General features: G+C 43.7%; 1 protein-coding gene across 1 annotated transcript in view; it reads left to right on the top strand.

Annotated features, from left to right (window-relative positions):
• Positions 1 to 18,795, top strand: part of LOC143353405 (uncharacterized) — a 184,628-nt gene that overhangs the window by 17,289 nt on the left and 148,544 nt on the right. The window contains exon 2 of the mRNA XM_076786714.1: positions 2,288 to 2,349. Coding sequence (XP_076642829.1) covers positions 2,288 to 2,349 — 62 coding nt within the window. The remainder of the gene's footprint in view (positions 1 to 2,287; positions 2,350 to 18,795) is intronic.

Below are 18,795 nucleotides of genomic sequence, written 5' to 3'. Positions count from 1 at the left end.
TCCTTGATCGAAGGCACCAAATTGGAGAGTGATTTAAAGCACGACGCATCCGCTACAACGCTGATCTATCCAATTAAAATGTACAGCACGCGTTCTTCTTCCGGAAATATGATTAAAAATTCGTGAACGATCTATGAATGGATTGGACGCTGGAATAACGTGTCTATCCCCGTGGCCATTTCACGTTCTCCAATAATAGCGTTGCATTATTAATTGGCGTTGTTCGGGATTTAATCAATCCAATTTTCGCGGGACTAATAATAACTTTAACAATTATCCCATTCATTCCGGCAACGTTGATTAGTCGGTTCTTTATGAAATAAACGCTTTCGGTAAGTTTTTGATTTTTGACAGACGTATATTCAAGAATATATTAAAAAAAATGTATAAGTAAAAAATCCTAACGTAAAATCATTCTTAATATAATTGTTAAATGGTTGTCACTAGACTCCCGATTTTATGCAGATATAATAAAAATGAGTAGGTGAAACATGAAACAGTGTTAAGGTGAGAAAAAGAAACAATATAAGAGCATCGATATAGTATTATCGACGTATTAAAACGATTAAAAGAAGAAACATGCTTTTATCCGGTTCCAGTACCTTGTGATCGACCGAAGAAATATTTTATTTTTCATGAAGATCCGCAGCCTACTTATCGTTCTGCTTATACCAATGATTTCCAGGCGATTACGATCGTAATAAGAGCAGTAATTTTTAATCGACCAGAAACCAATAATTTCACGTTCGCAAAATTGACGTGAAACATCTTCTTCGAGGATAACCTCGCAGCACGCGGAGCGAGAGGTCCTCGAAAATTCTTTTTACACGGTGACCCAGAGCGAGAGCCCTTTCGTCCCCGTTCGGATCGTTAACCGGGGATAATGATGATTCGATTACGGGCATCGCGCATAATTCAATAACGATCCGGCGCGCGGTGGTTTAGGCGTAACGCTGCTGCGACGCCATCGTCGGCCAGGCTCGGCCGGCCATGACGATGACACTCGTCCCGTGTAATCGGTCATTACGGCCGATGACGTGCGTTTTGCGTGAGACTGCGACCACCGCGTTAACTTTGTTAACGTTCGAACGAGATTCCCGTTGCATTAGCGGCTGATGGACTGCCCAGGCTGGCCGCGCGCATTAATCTTGCCTTCGCTTGCCACCGCCACCGGATTCGAGCACCGAAGAGACACACGGAAATCCATTGTCCCTTCGAGGGATACTTGACGTGCCAGCAACCCTTCTGTGGAAGACCGTCTTTACGGTCTCAGATTTTCAGGTCTCTCCAACTAGGGAATAGGGCCTGGAACCTAGGGGCTAGGCACTCAGCACTGGGGCTAAGGACTATTCAGACTAGGGGTTTAGGGACTATGGGGAGCTAGGGCAGTTAGGTGGACTGAGGGACTAGGGAAATTAGGAAGATGAGGAATAGGGGGGGGGGGCTAGGACTAGAAGGGCTAGGGGCTAGAAAAGCTAGAAATTGGGGGGACTAGGAACTAGGGGGGCTAGGAACTGGGGAAGCTAGGACTAGGGAAGCTAGGAACTAAGTGGACTAAGAACTAGGGGGACTAAGAACTAGGGGGACTAGAAAGTTAGGGGACTAGGAAGTTGGGGGACTAGAAACTAGGGGACTAGGAACTAGGGGACTAGGAACTAGGGGACTAGGAACTGGGGGAGCTAGGAACTAGGGGAGCTAGGAACTAGGGGAGCTAGGAACTAGGGGAGCTAGGAACTAGGGGGGCTAGGAAATAGGGGAGCTAGGAACTAGGGGAGCTAGGAACTAGGGGAGCTAGGAACTAGAGGAGCTAGGAACTAGGGGAGCTAGGAACTAGGGGGATTAGGAACTATGGGGGCTAGGAAATAGGGAAGCTAGGAACTAGGGGATTAGGAACTAGGGGACTAGAGATTAGGAAAACTAGGAACTAGGGGAACTGGAAATTGGGAAGATTAGAAACTAGGGAGTCTAGAATCTGTAAAGATCCTTCCGGATCAGGTCGGACCCCGGACTCCTTTGAGCCCGCCAAGAGGTCCGTCCACCTTGACAGCTCTAGAGTGACTGACAATTTTTGATGGTGCTACTCTATTTCTATAATTGATCGAGCAGCCGTTGACAGACGGCGCTATCATCTTTGTTAATGAATTTTCTCTCGCGCAGAACTTTCTTGCGATAGTCTGGATCTCTATCTATGCTATTGAACTTATTTAACTAATTAATGCAGAAATTGTATTTTTCATGAAGTTCCGTGATAACTCTATTTTAACACTCGACTTTCTGTTTGTTGCAGGTAAGGAAATCGTCCGACCACAAGCATATCTTTCCGCAGAAAGTGCCGGGTTTCATTGGCGAGTGAGTAAACTTGTCAGTGCGTCGCAGCACGTTCAACAATTACCTTAATCTTCGATCACAATTTCAGGAAGCGCTTTTAAGTCCATCAGAAAATAGTATTAAAAACAAACAGACGAGCCCATACCACTTCCCGATATTAATAAAATTTAGATGCATGAGGAAACTAAGTTCGCGAGTTCGGAAACTTCTTTATTGAAACATAAGCTCGTGAATTAAAGATTACGTTCGAGAAACGGTCCATTCTTTGCCACGGAGGAGGAGGAGGATGAGGAGGAGGAGGAGGAGGGGAAAGATTATTCATAACCGACGGGAAAGACCGTTGTGGAACTATATATTATATTTCGCATATTAGAAATAAAGCACGGCTCACGGGTCCGCAATAAATAACGTTGACATTTAAATTTTCTTACTGTCTGTTTGTGCTTGTTAAATACTATAAGTAATCCAACTCTCGAGGTGGCTATTAATCTTTCGCACGCAAAAAGGTAGATGAGGTCCGGCCGAGTTGATCTGTACGTTACTTTTACTTCGCAAAGAAACTAGTCCCATTACGCGATACCTTCCTCGTCCGCCCCGATCATTTTTGCGACAATTATTCTCCATTCTTCCATTTGCGAGATCATTATTGAGTCATTTGTTCGGGATAACGGGGATATTTCAGGGGAACAGTTATTGGCGTAATCTGTACGCGTCTGGAACAGGAGGACGCGGCGTTACGTACGCATGTGTGTATGTAACACGGTCGAGGCATGCTTTCGAGCAACTTTGTGCCCCTGCACGCTGCAATTTACTCTTTTAACTGCTAGGAAATGCAGTCTAATAGTCGAACCTGTTGCCGAGATCCTTTAATACGCTATCGCGCGGATAATAATAAAATTAAGATAAACGGCGTGTAAAGGAAGACGCCTCGCAAATAAATTTGTTTCACGTCCCGGTAAAAGCGAACGAACGGTCGCCACAAAAACCTGGCGTTAGCTTTATCCGATTAGTTAGTCGCGATTTTTTCCCAGCGGCCCGCACTCTCCTCGAAATAGAGGGTCAGCGTGAAAATTGTGAAAAGACGTGGAAGTTGTAATTAAGTTACCAAGCGAGTCATTCCGACCCGGTCAATTGTCCCGCTCTTCTAGCGGAAGTTTCGACCGTAGATTTAAGCTTTCTCGTGACACCGATCGTAAATATCGCAAATATACGTGACATTTAACGGTGGAGCTGTAAATTACGTTATTGATAACGATATCCAACTGGCTGGACGTCTGTTCAGCCTTTGATCTTTCTCTTCTATCCATATGGCCATATTGTCGGCATTATTTATATCCCGCGCGTGATTTATCGACCTGTCGTTTCTACGTTTCGCGCCGCAAGTTTGAATAACTTTGAATGTCTTTGTCTTCTATGGATTTCAGTAAAGGGAGAGACAATGGGAGCAAAACGGGGAGCCAGCAATGACAATTGAAATATCGTCGGAATTTTAAAACAAGAATTGCTAAAATAAACCGGTCGATCGTTACAAGCATCAAAGTAATCTATGGTGGTCCGTTTCGTGTTTAGAATGCGAGATAAAATACTGATGTACATTTGTATTGTTATTTATAGTCGAAATCGTTAAAAGCGATATAATACGATATGGTACAGGATTTGATTATGCCAAGTGCAATTTTATTCTATTAATTAGATTCAATGTCGGATTTTCTATATTTGCCTAAAGAAATTACGTAGGGGCACTTTTTTCCTTTTTCCTGATATAGAAAAGAAGATCCTTTCTATCTTCGAACAAATTTATGATAGAACACGACAGTCTGGCACGAAGCTGCGAGTGTTACTCGTGAATGCAGCTATTTTTATGTCGCAATATTATAACCTTTTGACGTTAAACTTGTCCCGTGCACCAGACGAACCATAAAAGGTTCAGGGAAAGGGGATAGACAAAAATGTGAAAGGCCGAAGGTGACTGACGAAAATCAGTGCTCCAAAGTTTGCTGTCTGAAACTCATTTGAGCTATTTTTATCAATGAAACCTCTAGCAACTTTCCCCATTATTTTTTTCACGGTAATTTTACCCTTCCATGTTTTTAGCCTTGCATCACGTTGTTACAAGGACATATATTATTGGCCTCAGACAAAATGCAATTTTAAGCCTTACTATTTCAAATTTCTCGCATGCTTGGTTTCCAGTGACATACACGTAATTGTTACCTGAGAAACAATGTTTCCCAGAAATGACAAAAGAATTAAACTACTTCTATAGAACGTTAAAAACACTCCTAACGAGAAACACTCGTCCATTTCTACTAAACCAAACTAAATGAGACTAGCTAACTACCTGCGATCGTTAGCGAGCGCAGTCTAGAAAGCCCTAAGGCTGCATTTACATCAGCAAAACATTCCGCAATCGAAATAAAACAGACCATTCGTTCTCTCAAAGTGGAAAGGAATTAATGGCGGACAAGGAGACCAACAACAACACAAAACATCCTAAGCAGATTATCTCCAGTACATACGAAGTATATAAGGAGGATCGTAAAAGTGGTAACACTGACTTTCATAAATATTTCTCGTACAATGAGACAGAACCCCGATGTATTCTCCAATGGCTGAACATCGTCTAGAATACAACAGAATTCAGTTTCAATTTAAGGGGGATTAATAACACATATTTAACCGATCCTGTTCGAAGAAGCTAACCCTTAACACTCGAAGCCTCTAACCTAGAATATTTCCATTCCACGTGATAAACTTCCTTTAACATATGTAATTTATTACTATTAAATTTTTGTCGATACTTTCAGAGACAAATATGGTAATGTAAAAATTGTTTTAACATTACCAAGCCCGTCAAAACGACGGATTTTCTTCTTTTACAATTTGTGAATTTATCGAAATATTTTCTTGAGAAATTTTTTAGTCCTTGGTAAATCCTACGAAATCTGAATAAATTCAATTCTGTTATTATTTTAAAGGGATATTCACCTGGAGTATAATAATAGTAAAACAGAAGGTTAATTTTTATACTTAATAGAGGTTAATGTAGCTTCGTAAATCATAGCGGTCTTGGAGATATTTCGTCCCCAGTAGTTGCTAAGAAAAAGAAGAAAAAAAAGGGACGACCAAATTTCCCAGAAGCTATAAAGCAAAAGAAATAGAGGACTGCGTGAAGCCGGTCCTAAAACCACGAAAACGTGTCCCAGGCTCTAACGAACGACGGGTAGCGACTTACGTTCACCTCGGCAACGAAACCGTAAATCGATAACAGCCGTCCTAGGCACCAGTTACATAATATCGAGCCGAGGCACGGGCACAGTATCCATTAATTAATTGGCATTATGCGCAAGATAGCGCACCGTCTCCCTTCGTCTCGCTGGGTCCTTTCTAGGGCTTTTTCCCTTCCCCTAGTCTGTCTGCTCCCACCCTTGGTCCAGTGTCTCCTCTCCACTTCTCCCACCTCTCTCTCCCCTCCATGCGTTTCTCTACCCCTTTCGTGCGTCTACACCCTCTCTCTCTCTCTCTCTCTCTCTCTCTCTCTCTTTCTCTGTGATCCTCTCCTCCTCTCATTCCATCTCTGTTAGTCTCCGCATCTCTGTCGCGCGCCGAACCACTTTCCCTCCCTGACGTCCATTAGAATATTAATGCGAATTGATGCACACGTGTCATTACCGTAATGAGTTGGTTGGTGCTGTCCATGGGTGTACAAAGTGTCGTCTGAAAAGCAATCACGAAATTGCGGGTGTCTCTCCGTGCCATTCCTCTCTCCCTGACTCTCTCTCTCCTCTCCCTCTCTCTCCCTCTCTCTCTGCCTGCTTCTCTCGCCCATCGTTCTCGAGCGTTCTCCACCCCAGGAACGAAAGCCGTTTCTCTTTCAGCCCGCAGCTCCCGGAGAATTTAAGTAACCGTGCGCGCCAGGTTGCCAGACAAGGTGTCCTCGCTACCTGGGCCAGGTCCTGGTCACCAAAAAGATTGCTGGTCCCTGGGTCACCAGCAAACGGGACCCTGGAATCCCAACGCCAAGGGAAATCCAGCATCCCCCCCCCCCCCCGAAAAACACCCAAGGCCTTTTTGCTAGGACGGTCGATCGCGCAGGACTCGGCGGCCATGACGAGACAATATTGGTTTACGAGGACTTTATTGTCTTAATCCTGCTCGTTGCCGTACTCGGCCATTCAGCCATGCTGTTTTATGGACGATTACAGGGTGCGGGTTGTACCAACGCTTTTTCTTTCTGTACTTTGGCTGTTCAACCCCGTGACCCAGGATGCATTGTCGCCGGGACAAACCAGATTCGGTTTTAGGCCATTTTTTTTTTTGCACCGACAGGATTCTACGAGTTACTAGACTGAGGATTCTCGTGCAAAATAAACATTTTTCAACTTGATTGCGTGCGAGTTTGGTCGAGTGGTATTTATTGTTTCAGTAATTTCAACCGATTCCACACGTGTGGCGACTCTGGTTAAAAATTGCTGTACACTATCAAAACATTTTTCGCATTTTTAAATTTATTTGTATTCAATAAATGATTAAATATTTAAATATTGTATGCCATTTCACATAAAATGGATGTATTGTAGGTCGAAAGAAATGCTCGGTTTCCGAGTTAAAACAATTCCAAGCGCAAAGTTCTTAAATTTTTGTAATGTCTTTGCAGTGTTACGTCGCACTTCCCCATTATTACCATAAGTGCATAAAATCAGTCCAGCTATCATCCGATTTGCTATGACTCTGTGTGTTTGTTTGTAACTGCTACAGGGTGGAAAGAGGTTCATCGATGCCGAGGGAGTCGTTACGATCGTGAAGCACGAATGAAAAGAAATGTTCGGTCATTTCCCACAAAAAAAAACTTCTACAACTTCAACTATTATCAAATAAAATACGTAAAACCGTTCGACTATCAACGGCCCATTTAACTGATTAAAGACTACGGGAGTTTCTCGAGTCACGCAAAACGTGCAAACAAAGAAAAACGCCTCGGACGCATTCTCCGGACAAAGTATGCAAAATCATGGATCGCAATCATCGTCCAGCACTTTCCAGGATTAGCCAGCGGGTAGGTACGCTCGGAAAAATCGAAAATCGCGACGTCGACGAGGGTCGTTCATCGAAAGATGTCCTCGGCGACGAGGCGGGGCCGTCGAGCGATCGTTAGAGAGTACTGGGTCCACGGGTACATACGATCGTATCGGCGGCTAATGGACGTACAATTAACGTGCCGCGCATCTGCGATTGGATCTCCGTCAAACGGCGATAAATTAAGTTAATTAGCTCGTTACACGTATCACCCGGTGGCTCTGGGAACGGTTTGACGAATGTGACGCTCGTTAATCGTCCGCTGACTCGCCTCGCCTCGCTCGCTCGATTTCCTTCGGCCGAGAGAGCCTGGCTTTCGTCATCCAACATCCTCGACTTCTTCAAGGCTGGACACTCCGCCATTCAGTCCTCGGAGAAACGCTCTTTCCAGCTCGATGGACTTTCCTCCGGACGGAATACGCTCGTGTGCCTCGTGAATGAAACGTTTTTTTCCCGCCCCGTCACCGATCGCTGGTTTTGCGATCCACGCCGGTGGACAGTTATCTTTTTTTCGGGACTCTCGATTGAGATATTCTTGTCGCCGTTTGTTTCGGTAATCGGCCCCGCAATTTTTTCTTCGACTGCGCACAGTCCTTTCCGAGCGTATTCCAAAATGTGTGTCCGAGAGAACACCGTGGTCTCTTTATTATGCATTTTTCTGGACTCCTTTTATTGTCAAAAGTGTACCAGAGAATGACTAGACTGTGGATATTAATATAAACAGAATTTGCCAGGTACAATTTGTGAATGCTGAGATTAAGATCAAGTTGCAGTTAAATTTGACCGTGACGCAGCTGCTGCGTCATCGGTGGCTAAAACAGTGAAACAAAGGTGTTGTAATTGGTCTATGAATGTCACGTGTCGTCGTTTCGACGAAACCAGGCGACTGTGATTTACGATACAGGCAATTCTTCGGTCCGTGGTTCGTCGGGAGTAAAAAGAAAAAAAAAAAATGATGTGTAACTTTCTTATCAGTTTGATTATTCGATAATCTCTGGTCTAGATCTGAAAGTTAATCCTCGCCCTCGTGGTATTGAGTGAAACGAATTTGGCCAAGCTCCAGGAGACCCGAGCTATCGCGATGTAAAGAACTGTATGTTCAATTATTTCGCACGTGAAAGAATTCCCGTAATGATACAAACTTTTACAATTACAGCGAAATTACTGGTTCGAACGGTTTTTTCCGTAACCGTGTGTAGATAGAAAAAAAAAAGAAGAAAGAAATTCAAACGTGATGGGGCAATTTATTCAGGATTCCAATATTAGAGCGGCCGGAACTTTTGTTCGAACGAAACACTGACAGTGACGCTCTCGACACGAGGGAGCGTTTACAATGGACCTACTATACACGATCGATAAATGCTACGAGTATACACCCCATTAATATTTCGTTTCATCTGCTCCTGAGAGTAATGTGGACAATAGTTGCGCATAAGGCACCGGCTAATGGCCGACGGTGTAAATAAATTTCCGAGATGCATCGCCCCTCCAACAATTTGTCCCGATATACAATAATAAGTATATGTTTGCACTAATTTTTATGTTAGGATGTGCAGCCTTGAGAAATAAATTTATCAGCAACTTAATTCTTTTCACTTCTTTCCTGAATTAAGAAGACTGTATCCCATGATTTTTATTATTTTTAAAAGAACTTGTATGTCCATTTTTAGAATACAAACTAAACACAGTCTATTTCCGGCACAAGAAATTTTCTAGTTGACAACAAAAAGTTTTCCTCGTTCTGCAAAAATGGAAAATTCCATCAAGGTTCACAGTCTGATCAATTCTAAATGGAACACAAATTTTCAGCATTTATCTTTAATTTCTTGAAATTCGGCGCTACATTTTATTAAATGTTTAAGAGAAATGGCAGAATTAAAGATTAGCCCTCACACGTACCTCAAGATGAAAATGAATCCATTCTCTTTATCTTTTAGGTACAGTAAATCGTTTAATTTGTTTCTTGCGTTGTAATACACATTTCTTTAGAACCTGCCATTATAAATAAAGCACACCTTATTGATTTAAACCGTCCAGCAAAAAGAGCTAAAATGATATCCTTCGATCTATCGTACAACCGTTTCCAAACCCTATAAAAAGACTGACCATCAAGATTAAAATAATAGGTTATCGAAACCCCTCAATAATAGCTATTAGTTCGCGAATAACGCATCAGAGCGTAATCCACTTGCAAAATGGTTGAAGCTGACGAAGACAGTCGACGACGGAACACAGCAGCGAGTAGAACGAGTCTGGCAGTCTATTATACTAGTTGCTGGGTTCTATGGCGGGCTGTGTAGCTCGAGCACATCCTATTTGATTAACGGGCGCGAGAAAAATAAGAAAGAAAAAAAAGAAGAAAGAAATAAGAATGGCTCGGGCTCGGGAAATGGTACGACCTTACGCGCGGCCCGCTTAATGGTTAATAATTATCCGGCGCAGGCTGGGGAGCACGTAACGATGTTTATCTTCAGACCCATTCCGCTTCGAACTTCTATTACTAAATAAAAGATCCTTTCACCTCGATAACGCGGGTAACTCGTCGCGAACTCTCCGAGCTGCGCGCCGCGCCGCGCCGAGCCGAGCCGAGCCGGCTCGCGACTCGTTGCTCTGCCTCGGAAATTATCGAGCGTGTCCGTAAAATCCTACGATTGCCCGTCGTTAATGAGTAATTAGCGCTCGAGCGGCAATTAGCGCGACTCCCGGGGATGCAGCTGAGAGTTGAGTGGAGGGGAGGGGAGGAGGAGAGCAGTCGAAAAATATTCCGAAAAATAGATGGTCGAAGGCCGAGAGAGTCTGCAACCGACGAGAACGAACGAGAGCGAAAAAGTTCGAGAGAGAAAGAGAGAGAGAGAGAGAGAGAGAGAGAGAGAAAAACGGTTGTGTGCTTCGTCGTAATTAGTCGGAATCGACGGATTAAAAAAAAAGAAGAAACAAAAGGAGAACGAGATGAAAGGGAAGCGGGGGGCGGAAGAACAAGAGAGCAGAGCGCGCGTTCTTGTTTATACGGCCGAGAACTCGGGTCTTGGCTAGCTGGAGCGCGCGCGAGCGCGGCCCAGCAACATCGGCCGAAATTTTAATTAATCCGGAGAGCTTATTAGTTCGAGTGCCGACAAGGACGGCCGGGATCGAGGAGGGGCTCAGAACAATTTCCAAGTTGAGCGAGGCGAGGGGGATGAAAACGCACGGGCCGAGAGGGGGTGGCGACTACTGCGTTTTCCACGGAACAACGGGCCGGAGGAAGAGCTTTCTCTCTCTCTCTCTCTCTCTCTCTCTCTCTCTCTCTCTCTCTCTCTCTCTCTCTCTCTTTTCCTCTACGGGCCGGGTGAAAAAAGGCCTGCTGCCACGCTGGAAAAGCGACGCGATACGAAACAGACAAGCCCGATAAGCCTCGTGTTTCCATTGCCCGCCAACTTTCGAGCACCTTGCCGAGTTCTTCACCGGATAACCTTCCTGCGCAGCGGTCATGCGTGAGCCTCCAACAGTCTTTCGAATTACTACCCCTGGGAATGTATATTCGATCGAAATCGCCGGTGGAATTGTTCAGGGAACTGTTCGTGCGTTCGTTGGAAACACCAAGTACAGTCTTTTCTCGATAAAAGTCGCAGAACTATCCCCACTATCGAGGGGTATAGCCAGGGTTAGAAGCCACGAAGCTCGAGAGGACTCGAACTCCGAGGAGTATAAATATAATACAGGTCGAGTACGACGTTCACGTGGATCAAAGAATAATAGTATATCCTGGATGATATGTGTCACTGACAAGACCCGTGTTGGTGACATATATCGAGAAAACACAGAGAAAATTTGAAAACCGAATTTCCTGTTTTCGATGAATTGTTCGATTTTCTTCGTGGCTATAATGATCAGGGCTTCTTTGTGCTTAACAATTTCACGGAAAGGGAAACCAGATTTATATTTCTTTATATTTATAAAGACTAGAATTGTATTTCGTCCTGAAAGAAAAGTATAACATTCGAGTTTGAAGCGTTCATCGCGAGTCTGACTTGTCGTTATACTACAAGGGGCAAAATTGTTAGAGTTTCGTGAAAAAAAAGATCGTACGGTAATAAATGTGGGTTAATTTTAAAGCTTGAAGGTTCTACTTTAATCCTGCATCGTTCATTGTATTCTAACAAATAAGTCGCTTTTATTGTAAACTGTTCATGCATGATAGAGAATTGAAGCATTTTTGCTCGAACGTGGCACTAAATTGGATCGTTTCTAAGAGCACAGTAAAATTTTTTCCCGGACTGAGTCTGCCATAGATTCGACGATCGATGTTTGCCCTCTATAAAAACTCCTTAAAAATTAATTTGCGATTTTTTTTACCTATTTTATGGAACAAAAAATAGTCTAAAACTCGCATAAGCGCTACTGTTTGCGTTTTTCTACTGTAGAATTTGTTTTATTCTCGCGAAATGAGGTTGGCTTAAAACTGCATAAAATTTTATCAGACTTTTGTTTTATTGTTTTCCGATCGCTTTTACGAGCTATAAACGCATAAAAATCGGCAGTCCAATAACAATAAAACGTCTTTATTACACCGTTGGAAAGAAATATGCATGTTCGTGAAACAGGTATGCTCTTTCAAACTGGAATGACAAATAGTAAACAGAGGGATGCAATCCAAACTAGTAATTAAAGATAAAAAGCTTCCGTATTGTTTCTAAACCTTCTAAATTTTTTAAGTAATATCGTAGGTACTTTCAGTAGCAGAATAGTATAAAAGCTTTTCAAGCGTACTTCTGTTTCTCTAATATGAATCAATAACCTAAACAATTATAGTCTAGCCTTATTTTATTCATCAACCCACACAACAACAAGTCAGGCTCCCAATGCAAGTTTCAAACAGAAGATATTAAAAATGCCTTCCTTCTGTCATTCATTTCCTTTAAATGAAAATGAGATTTTCTGTTGTCAATATTGAAGGGTTTCTGTAAATGTAAACAATAGATATAAAGTTTCTTTCTCTACTGGGAAATTGTTAGGAACAAAAGAGTTCTAATTTGTTACCGTAGCTGCGAAGAAAGTAGTACAGAAAGGGGTTAATAATCCTCGCAGAATCTTTCAGTGCAACAGACTGCAACCTGCCGGCAACACTGTCGCCTCGCGAACCGACAAATCGCAGCAATTAATTCCACTGCAGTTCCGAATGACGCTATCATCGTTCGAGATTCCGACCCCTGTGCAACGTCCCCCGAACCTTGTCCCCCCTCTGCCAAATTTTCCACGGGCCTTTGAATGACATTTCAATCCAGGATTGAATATCGCAGCTGCCATTGCTAATGCTCTATTATTTCCTGTTTCGCAAGCGAACGGCTACAGGATGCGCGAATGCACCCTCGGCGTTGCACGCGTACCGGGGCTCCATTCCTCATCCTCCTCTCGCCACGGAACCTCATCCCACCTAGCACTCTCAATTTCCTCGACTTCCTTTGTCCCTTTTTCTTGTTGCTTTACCTTTTACCGTTGCCTCTTCGCCTCTATTTACTGTCCCTTTCATTCCTCCGCGATTTAACTACTCGAGATCTGAAGGAAACCGTCGATACTCGAGGATTGGGGTGAGGCGACCACCCTTGCAACAATTTTTACCGTCGAGCTTTATTTCTCGCACGCGGAACAATCGCGCTCCTACCACCGGAACGGAAAGCTGTCATTTATCTCCATTTCTCTAAAAACCGACGGCTCGACAACAAATATTTTGCCGCCCGCCGAGCCTTGAATCCCCTTCAACAATTTTTGCTATTACAATTTTCCACGTGGAGGCACAGAAACTTTCGCATTTCCCAAGAAAAAAGGAAATTAAATTATCATTCTCTTCGCGGTTCTATTGACGATACTCGCAAATTTACAACGCGTAAAAATACTCGGAAATTTCTAGACCACAAATTTTTATCAAATACACGGTTTCCCTTTGTTCAATTAAATTTGATTTGTACTGTCCACCAAACAAAAATTTTAGATTAAATTACACTTGCCACGATCGCAAGATATTCTACATGAATCGCAATAAACTGAAATGAAATATAGCAATGTTTCCAAATTCGTCTAGTAAAAATATTGTTTTGCGTCCTACTCATCATAATTCCGTAACATTCGCTGTCCACATATTTCGAGTTCAGGCGCAGCAACAAAGCGAAAAGGCACCGCAGCAAACCGTTTTGCCATCTCTGTTTATCTGCTTCTCCGCGATCGTGTACAGAACCGCGAAAGTTGAAGCTTCCGGGCCGCCCCGGCGGTTTTTCCTTTTATTGGACGAGCGCTCATTGTTCACGAAACGAGAGTGATCAATTATTTTTGAGCAGCGGTGTATATTGATTAACAAGTACACAGAACCGTTTCAATCTTTTCCCGGGCTCCGGATTTTTAATTACCTTCGCGGAAGAGGTAAAGTGGCGGTCGCAATTATGCAATTAGTGTGTTCCCTCGCCCTCGCCCTCTCCCTCTCCCTCTCTAAATCGCGTTTTGTCGACCTCGTTATAGGCGCATCAATATATTCTCCCCCAACCGCACGGTGTTCCCGGGTTCGAGAGTTTCGATTCTTTCACCGTTATTGCCACGAGCACGGTCAGATATTGGCCGAAATTCGAGCCGCTGATTCTCACTCCGTGTACGTGACTCGAATTGCCGAAGTTTGAATATTTATGGCGCGTAAATATGTACTCGTAGGTGTCGCTTGTCGATGACGAATACTTGCCGCGTGTTTCGGGAAACGATTTTCTTGCGGCCACTCGCGAACTACTTGGTGTCTGTCGAGCAACTTTTATCCCCTGCAGAAATACTTAAAATTGATACTAAACTTCCGACTGGAGACGACGAGTTAATTCGTCGTTTTGGATCGCTACTCATTTCCATTGTTACTCAATGGAGAACTCTTTCACTTTATTCTTTCTTTACTCGATATATGTCCCAAATATTTAGCAGATAAAAGTTCCAGTACTATCCCCATTGCCGCGGGGTACAGAGATTAGTATCTTCTAACCGATATATGTCCCTGGATAGGCCCGTGTTGTGGACATATATCGAGTACACACTGTAGTCATATTAATTGTGGCGGGACTTTTGTTACCTCAATTTTACTTGGCTTTCGTTACGTCTTCGTAAGTACTTAGACTGCGGATCTTTATGCAAAATAAGAAATATTTGCATAGATTGCGAGACACAGGAGCGAAATAAAAATTTCTTTCTTCCATTAATTATTTGTTAAGCTAAAACCAACAGTTGGCCTTAAATCATTTTAATGTGTCCACTGCTTTAAACAGTGGTTACCGATTTTTGTCATAAATGCATAAAATCCGCCGTCTAGTAGTCGTATAAATAATACAATGGTGAGAATTTTTCGGTGAAAGTTCGAGTTCTTGCACATCGGTATATCTAGAGTGCACATTTGTGTACAAAGTAAAAATTGTCTGCATTTATTTGTCCGGGACTTGCACCTTATCTGCTCTTCCACAATCATTGTAGTTGGAGATATATGTTTTCATGAGAAATTTCCGAGTGAACTAGTGAAGTGCGTATTCTAATAAAAATTGTACAATTAGAAAGCTGAGGCGGAAGAACGTAGCAACGTGCAGAAGAAGTTAGAACAGACTGGAGTTCTTACAGTGGTTCGGGCGGCTGCAAACGCGTCCGGAAATCAACGAGCACGCATTTTCGCGAGCACGCAAATGGCGGGGACACGCATGTGCGAAACCGCAGCGACGTAAGCTGAGAACCGCCAAATGTCGGAAGCCACGAGCGATCGAGGAGCAACGTCATGCCGGATTGCATCTGCTGAAAGGAGCTCTTTTCGTTATTCCCGCGGAGGCAGATGTAAAACGGGTGGTACAGGACGAAGGGGAGGGGGGTGAGGGGTTGAGACACTCCGGACGAGGGAGAACATCCCCCGGCACAATCGGAGAAAGAGAGATAGTCGCGGAATTGTATTAGAGAAGGAGGGGACAGGGGGAGAGAGGCAGAGAGAGAAAGAGAGACTGAAGGAATGAAAAGGGGGTGAAAGGGGACCTGGAAAAAGAGAAACAGTGGTTAGAAGGGGTGGCCGCGGGCGACAGGGGGGCGAAGGGAGGGGGAGGAAGTGCTCACTCTTTAAGGACTTCGGTCCTTTGTCGTCGCTGAGCAAATTAATTCGATGAAGGCACGTTAAGGATCCTGTTCCCTCCGTCATCCTGGGACACGGCGAGGGTAACAGCGAAAGAGGACCTTTTTGCCCGGAAAGGGCGGGGAAGGGGGGAGGGGGAGATCACGTGAATCCACTCGAGCATCGTTAGAGGGATTTACAATTAGCGTGTCATCGGGCCGGGGATGCAATTAGCGCGAACGCGGGTTTATTAGACGCGGGACGTGTTAGTTTCGCTTGTCATCGGACTCCCCCGGCCGAGATCATCTGGGAGATGTTCGATGACGGGGCGATGATGCAGGGGACAGGGTGCTCCGATCCTGCACGATTTATGCCTTTTATTTCACTTTTTTCTGACAATCGATGGCGTAACAGTTAGCGTGATGCCCCCAACATGAGATTTGTAGAGGTTTGTCCATTTATGTTTGATATGTTGGCATAGGTGATAGATCTAAGAATGTATGAATATCATTGACAGAGAAATCCTTCTGTATAACTTCACACATTATAAATTACAATAAAGACATTTGATTTTGCATTTTCCTCGAATAATAGCCGTTGTAATATTTAAAATGGCTGTCCACCCTGTTACTTACTTCAGACTCTTTGCTAATGCGTTGCAGTAGTGGATGGATAATTATCGTAACAATTGATGCGTCTAGAGGCTCCTCCTCGAAAAGAAAGTTAGTAAATCTACTACATTAAATAATTTTATTGACTCAATGGAGCAAGACGACTAAATAGACATGTTATTCCTCCAGTATTATTTAAGAAAATCGAATTTAAAGTACTCACCGAATACAACTTAGCACCATCAAGACCGATGACGCAACGGTGGCGTCATTGACTAAAACCAGCACTATCTCTCACTCCTCGGTTTGAAACGAAGGAAATCATTTTAGTAGTGAGTTCAGCTATAAAACGAGATCTCCGAAACACCGTATAACGATCTCTAGAGCACTGTAAACCACTGTACAACTTCTGGAAACATGTTGTCGGCCATTGGGGACAGTCTTTCAAAAATCCGCTGGTCTCGGACGTGTTAAATAATAAATCAAGTCCAGAAATTTCTCCGAGCAGCGTTGACTGGATTAATATACAAACATATATGCGTGTGTTCCAATTAATGGCGAAGAGCAAAGTTTCCCCAGGAACCGTCTCCTGTAAACAATGTAGCACAAACAGAGGGAACCACGTTTAATACCGAAGTCGTATCTTATTCTCTCTGGCTGTTAAAATGTCCCGTTGGATCTGATGCATATTATCTCGGGCTCCGGGGACTCAATACCCAAGTCCCTGAACTTATACGACATGATTGAGACTCTTGAGATATCCCCGAGATCTCAGATATTCTCGTATATGGAGCCCACGGAAAACACGTTTATGGTCGTTGAACATCAGTACCGCATTCCATAAGATCAGGTTCAGTAGTATTCACTTTCATGAGTCCTCGCAACTCCTCAATCGTTGATACTAGTTTCCATGCGACTTAAATATCCCGCGTTTACTGTTATGACTGCTTACCCGCACGCATCGAAGCTGGCGAGCTCTAATAAGATTATACTAAATTATCGGGGTCATTATCGTCCGACTCTATGGATAGTCAACCTAGCCTCAATGTCTACTAGTGATTAGCACTAGGTATTAGCCGGTGCTCGCTATCAATCGTTAATGGGAATTAAGGAGTTCCAGAGCTATTCTTGCAAATACATACAAATACGTACCGAGTGGTCATTTATTCATCAAGGTCGCACTTTGCAAGCTGTAAATAGGCAGTGCTGAGTTCTTTGATGCAGGGTCGTTGCTGTAGAAGTGTATGTGGTTTTGTGGTACTACAGATTAGATAACACCAGCTTCCACATGATTCATATTTTCGATATTTATTCATTTTCGAGTCCAGCTCTGCTCTAGGCATTGGTATCGGATTTCGTTTATGACTCACAGCTATTGCTATCGAGTTTTACAAGTCCCCGTGAGTACTCCAAATGTTAATAATAGCTCTCAATCTCCAACATTCGTATTTTCGAGTTCCTAGACATTGAATATCGAATTTTACAACCTCCAGGTACTCAATACCAATTTTTACGATTCAAAGCCTCTGTTGTCGACTTTCCTGAATCTTCCAGTGTTGTGGAGGACTCAGGTATCGAAGAACGACGTGGCCAGTCCAGAGTAGGACCACGAAAGATCAGCACAGCACGATTATTGTCGCTCGTCAACAGTTCAGGGTAATCGCAATCGAATTTCACGAGTCCCAGACGACCGGCGCGGCATCGAGCTCCGTACGACTCCGTACCGATCCGCACGAGTCCATCGTCGTCATCGTCACGCTTCGTGGTATCGATCAAGCCACGAGACTCACATCGTTCCCACTGAATCACACTAATCCCGCGGCGCTCTTACACGGTCCACGGCTCTCGAATCATTAGCGGCGCGTCCTCCCCCGCGCCGCCGCGCCGCGCCGCGCCGACCCGACAATTAAAACTCGATTGCTCGCGTAAAGTTTATATATTTTCTTCGGCTGAAATTTAATTAAACTTCTCGCCGCGACCTGAATTCAGTTAATTCAAGCCTCACTTTAATTAATTTCGCGAACAAAAACACGCCCGGTTCGCCGGCCGGTTCGAAAATTGAAGAACCGATTCGCGAAACGAATTGAATCCTAACCCTGAAATGACCTGCTCTCTCCTCGGATCATGAAGTGCTTGGAAAGTTAGCGGGATCCTCCCGAACGTCTTGTTAAAATACTACTAAAATGTTTTCGGGTGTACATTGGGTTGTAACTTCCGTTTCAGTGTGTCCATTTTACTCGGAAGTAAATGCAGTAGGAATTGTAGTTTAATCGATTGTACAATACAGTCAGCATTATTTGCAAAGATTTAAAAAGTAATAATGCTAAATCCTCTTATTATAGTTTGTTCCATGAAAAAGAAATTGTTCGAGCCAGAAGTTTCAGGCTACTTGCATCTAAAAATGTTCAAAAGAAGAAGGAATGTTATACAGTGATTTCTCTATATATGTCGCCAAGGCCTGGATGATAAACGTCGCGGAATTATCCCCACTACCGCCATATACCCCGTGAGGGGCCACGAAGCACGAGTGGCCCCGGACGCCGAGGAGTGTAAACATAGCTCGGGTATGTCTCCTGTACGATACACGACGCTGGCAAGACCCGTGTTCTTGAGATATATCGAGAATTCTCTGTATTTGCAATCATTCGGCAATGTTGCGAAAACCAGCGTCCAGAAAACGTTGCCACAGGAGTCCGTTAC

Source organism: Halictus rubicundus, chromosome 4, assembly GCF_050948215.1.
Source record: "Halictus rubicundus isolate RS-2024b chromosome 4, iyHalRubi1_principal, whole genome shotgun sequence".
In the NCBI taxonomy this organism is placed as follows: Eukaryota; Metazoa; Arthropoda; class Insecta; order Hymenoptera; family Halictidae; genus Halictus; species Halictus rubicundus.
Note: the sequence above shows the minus strand (reverse complement) of the source record. Positions and strands in the feature narration are given on the sequence as shown.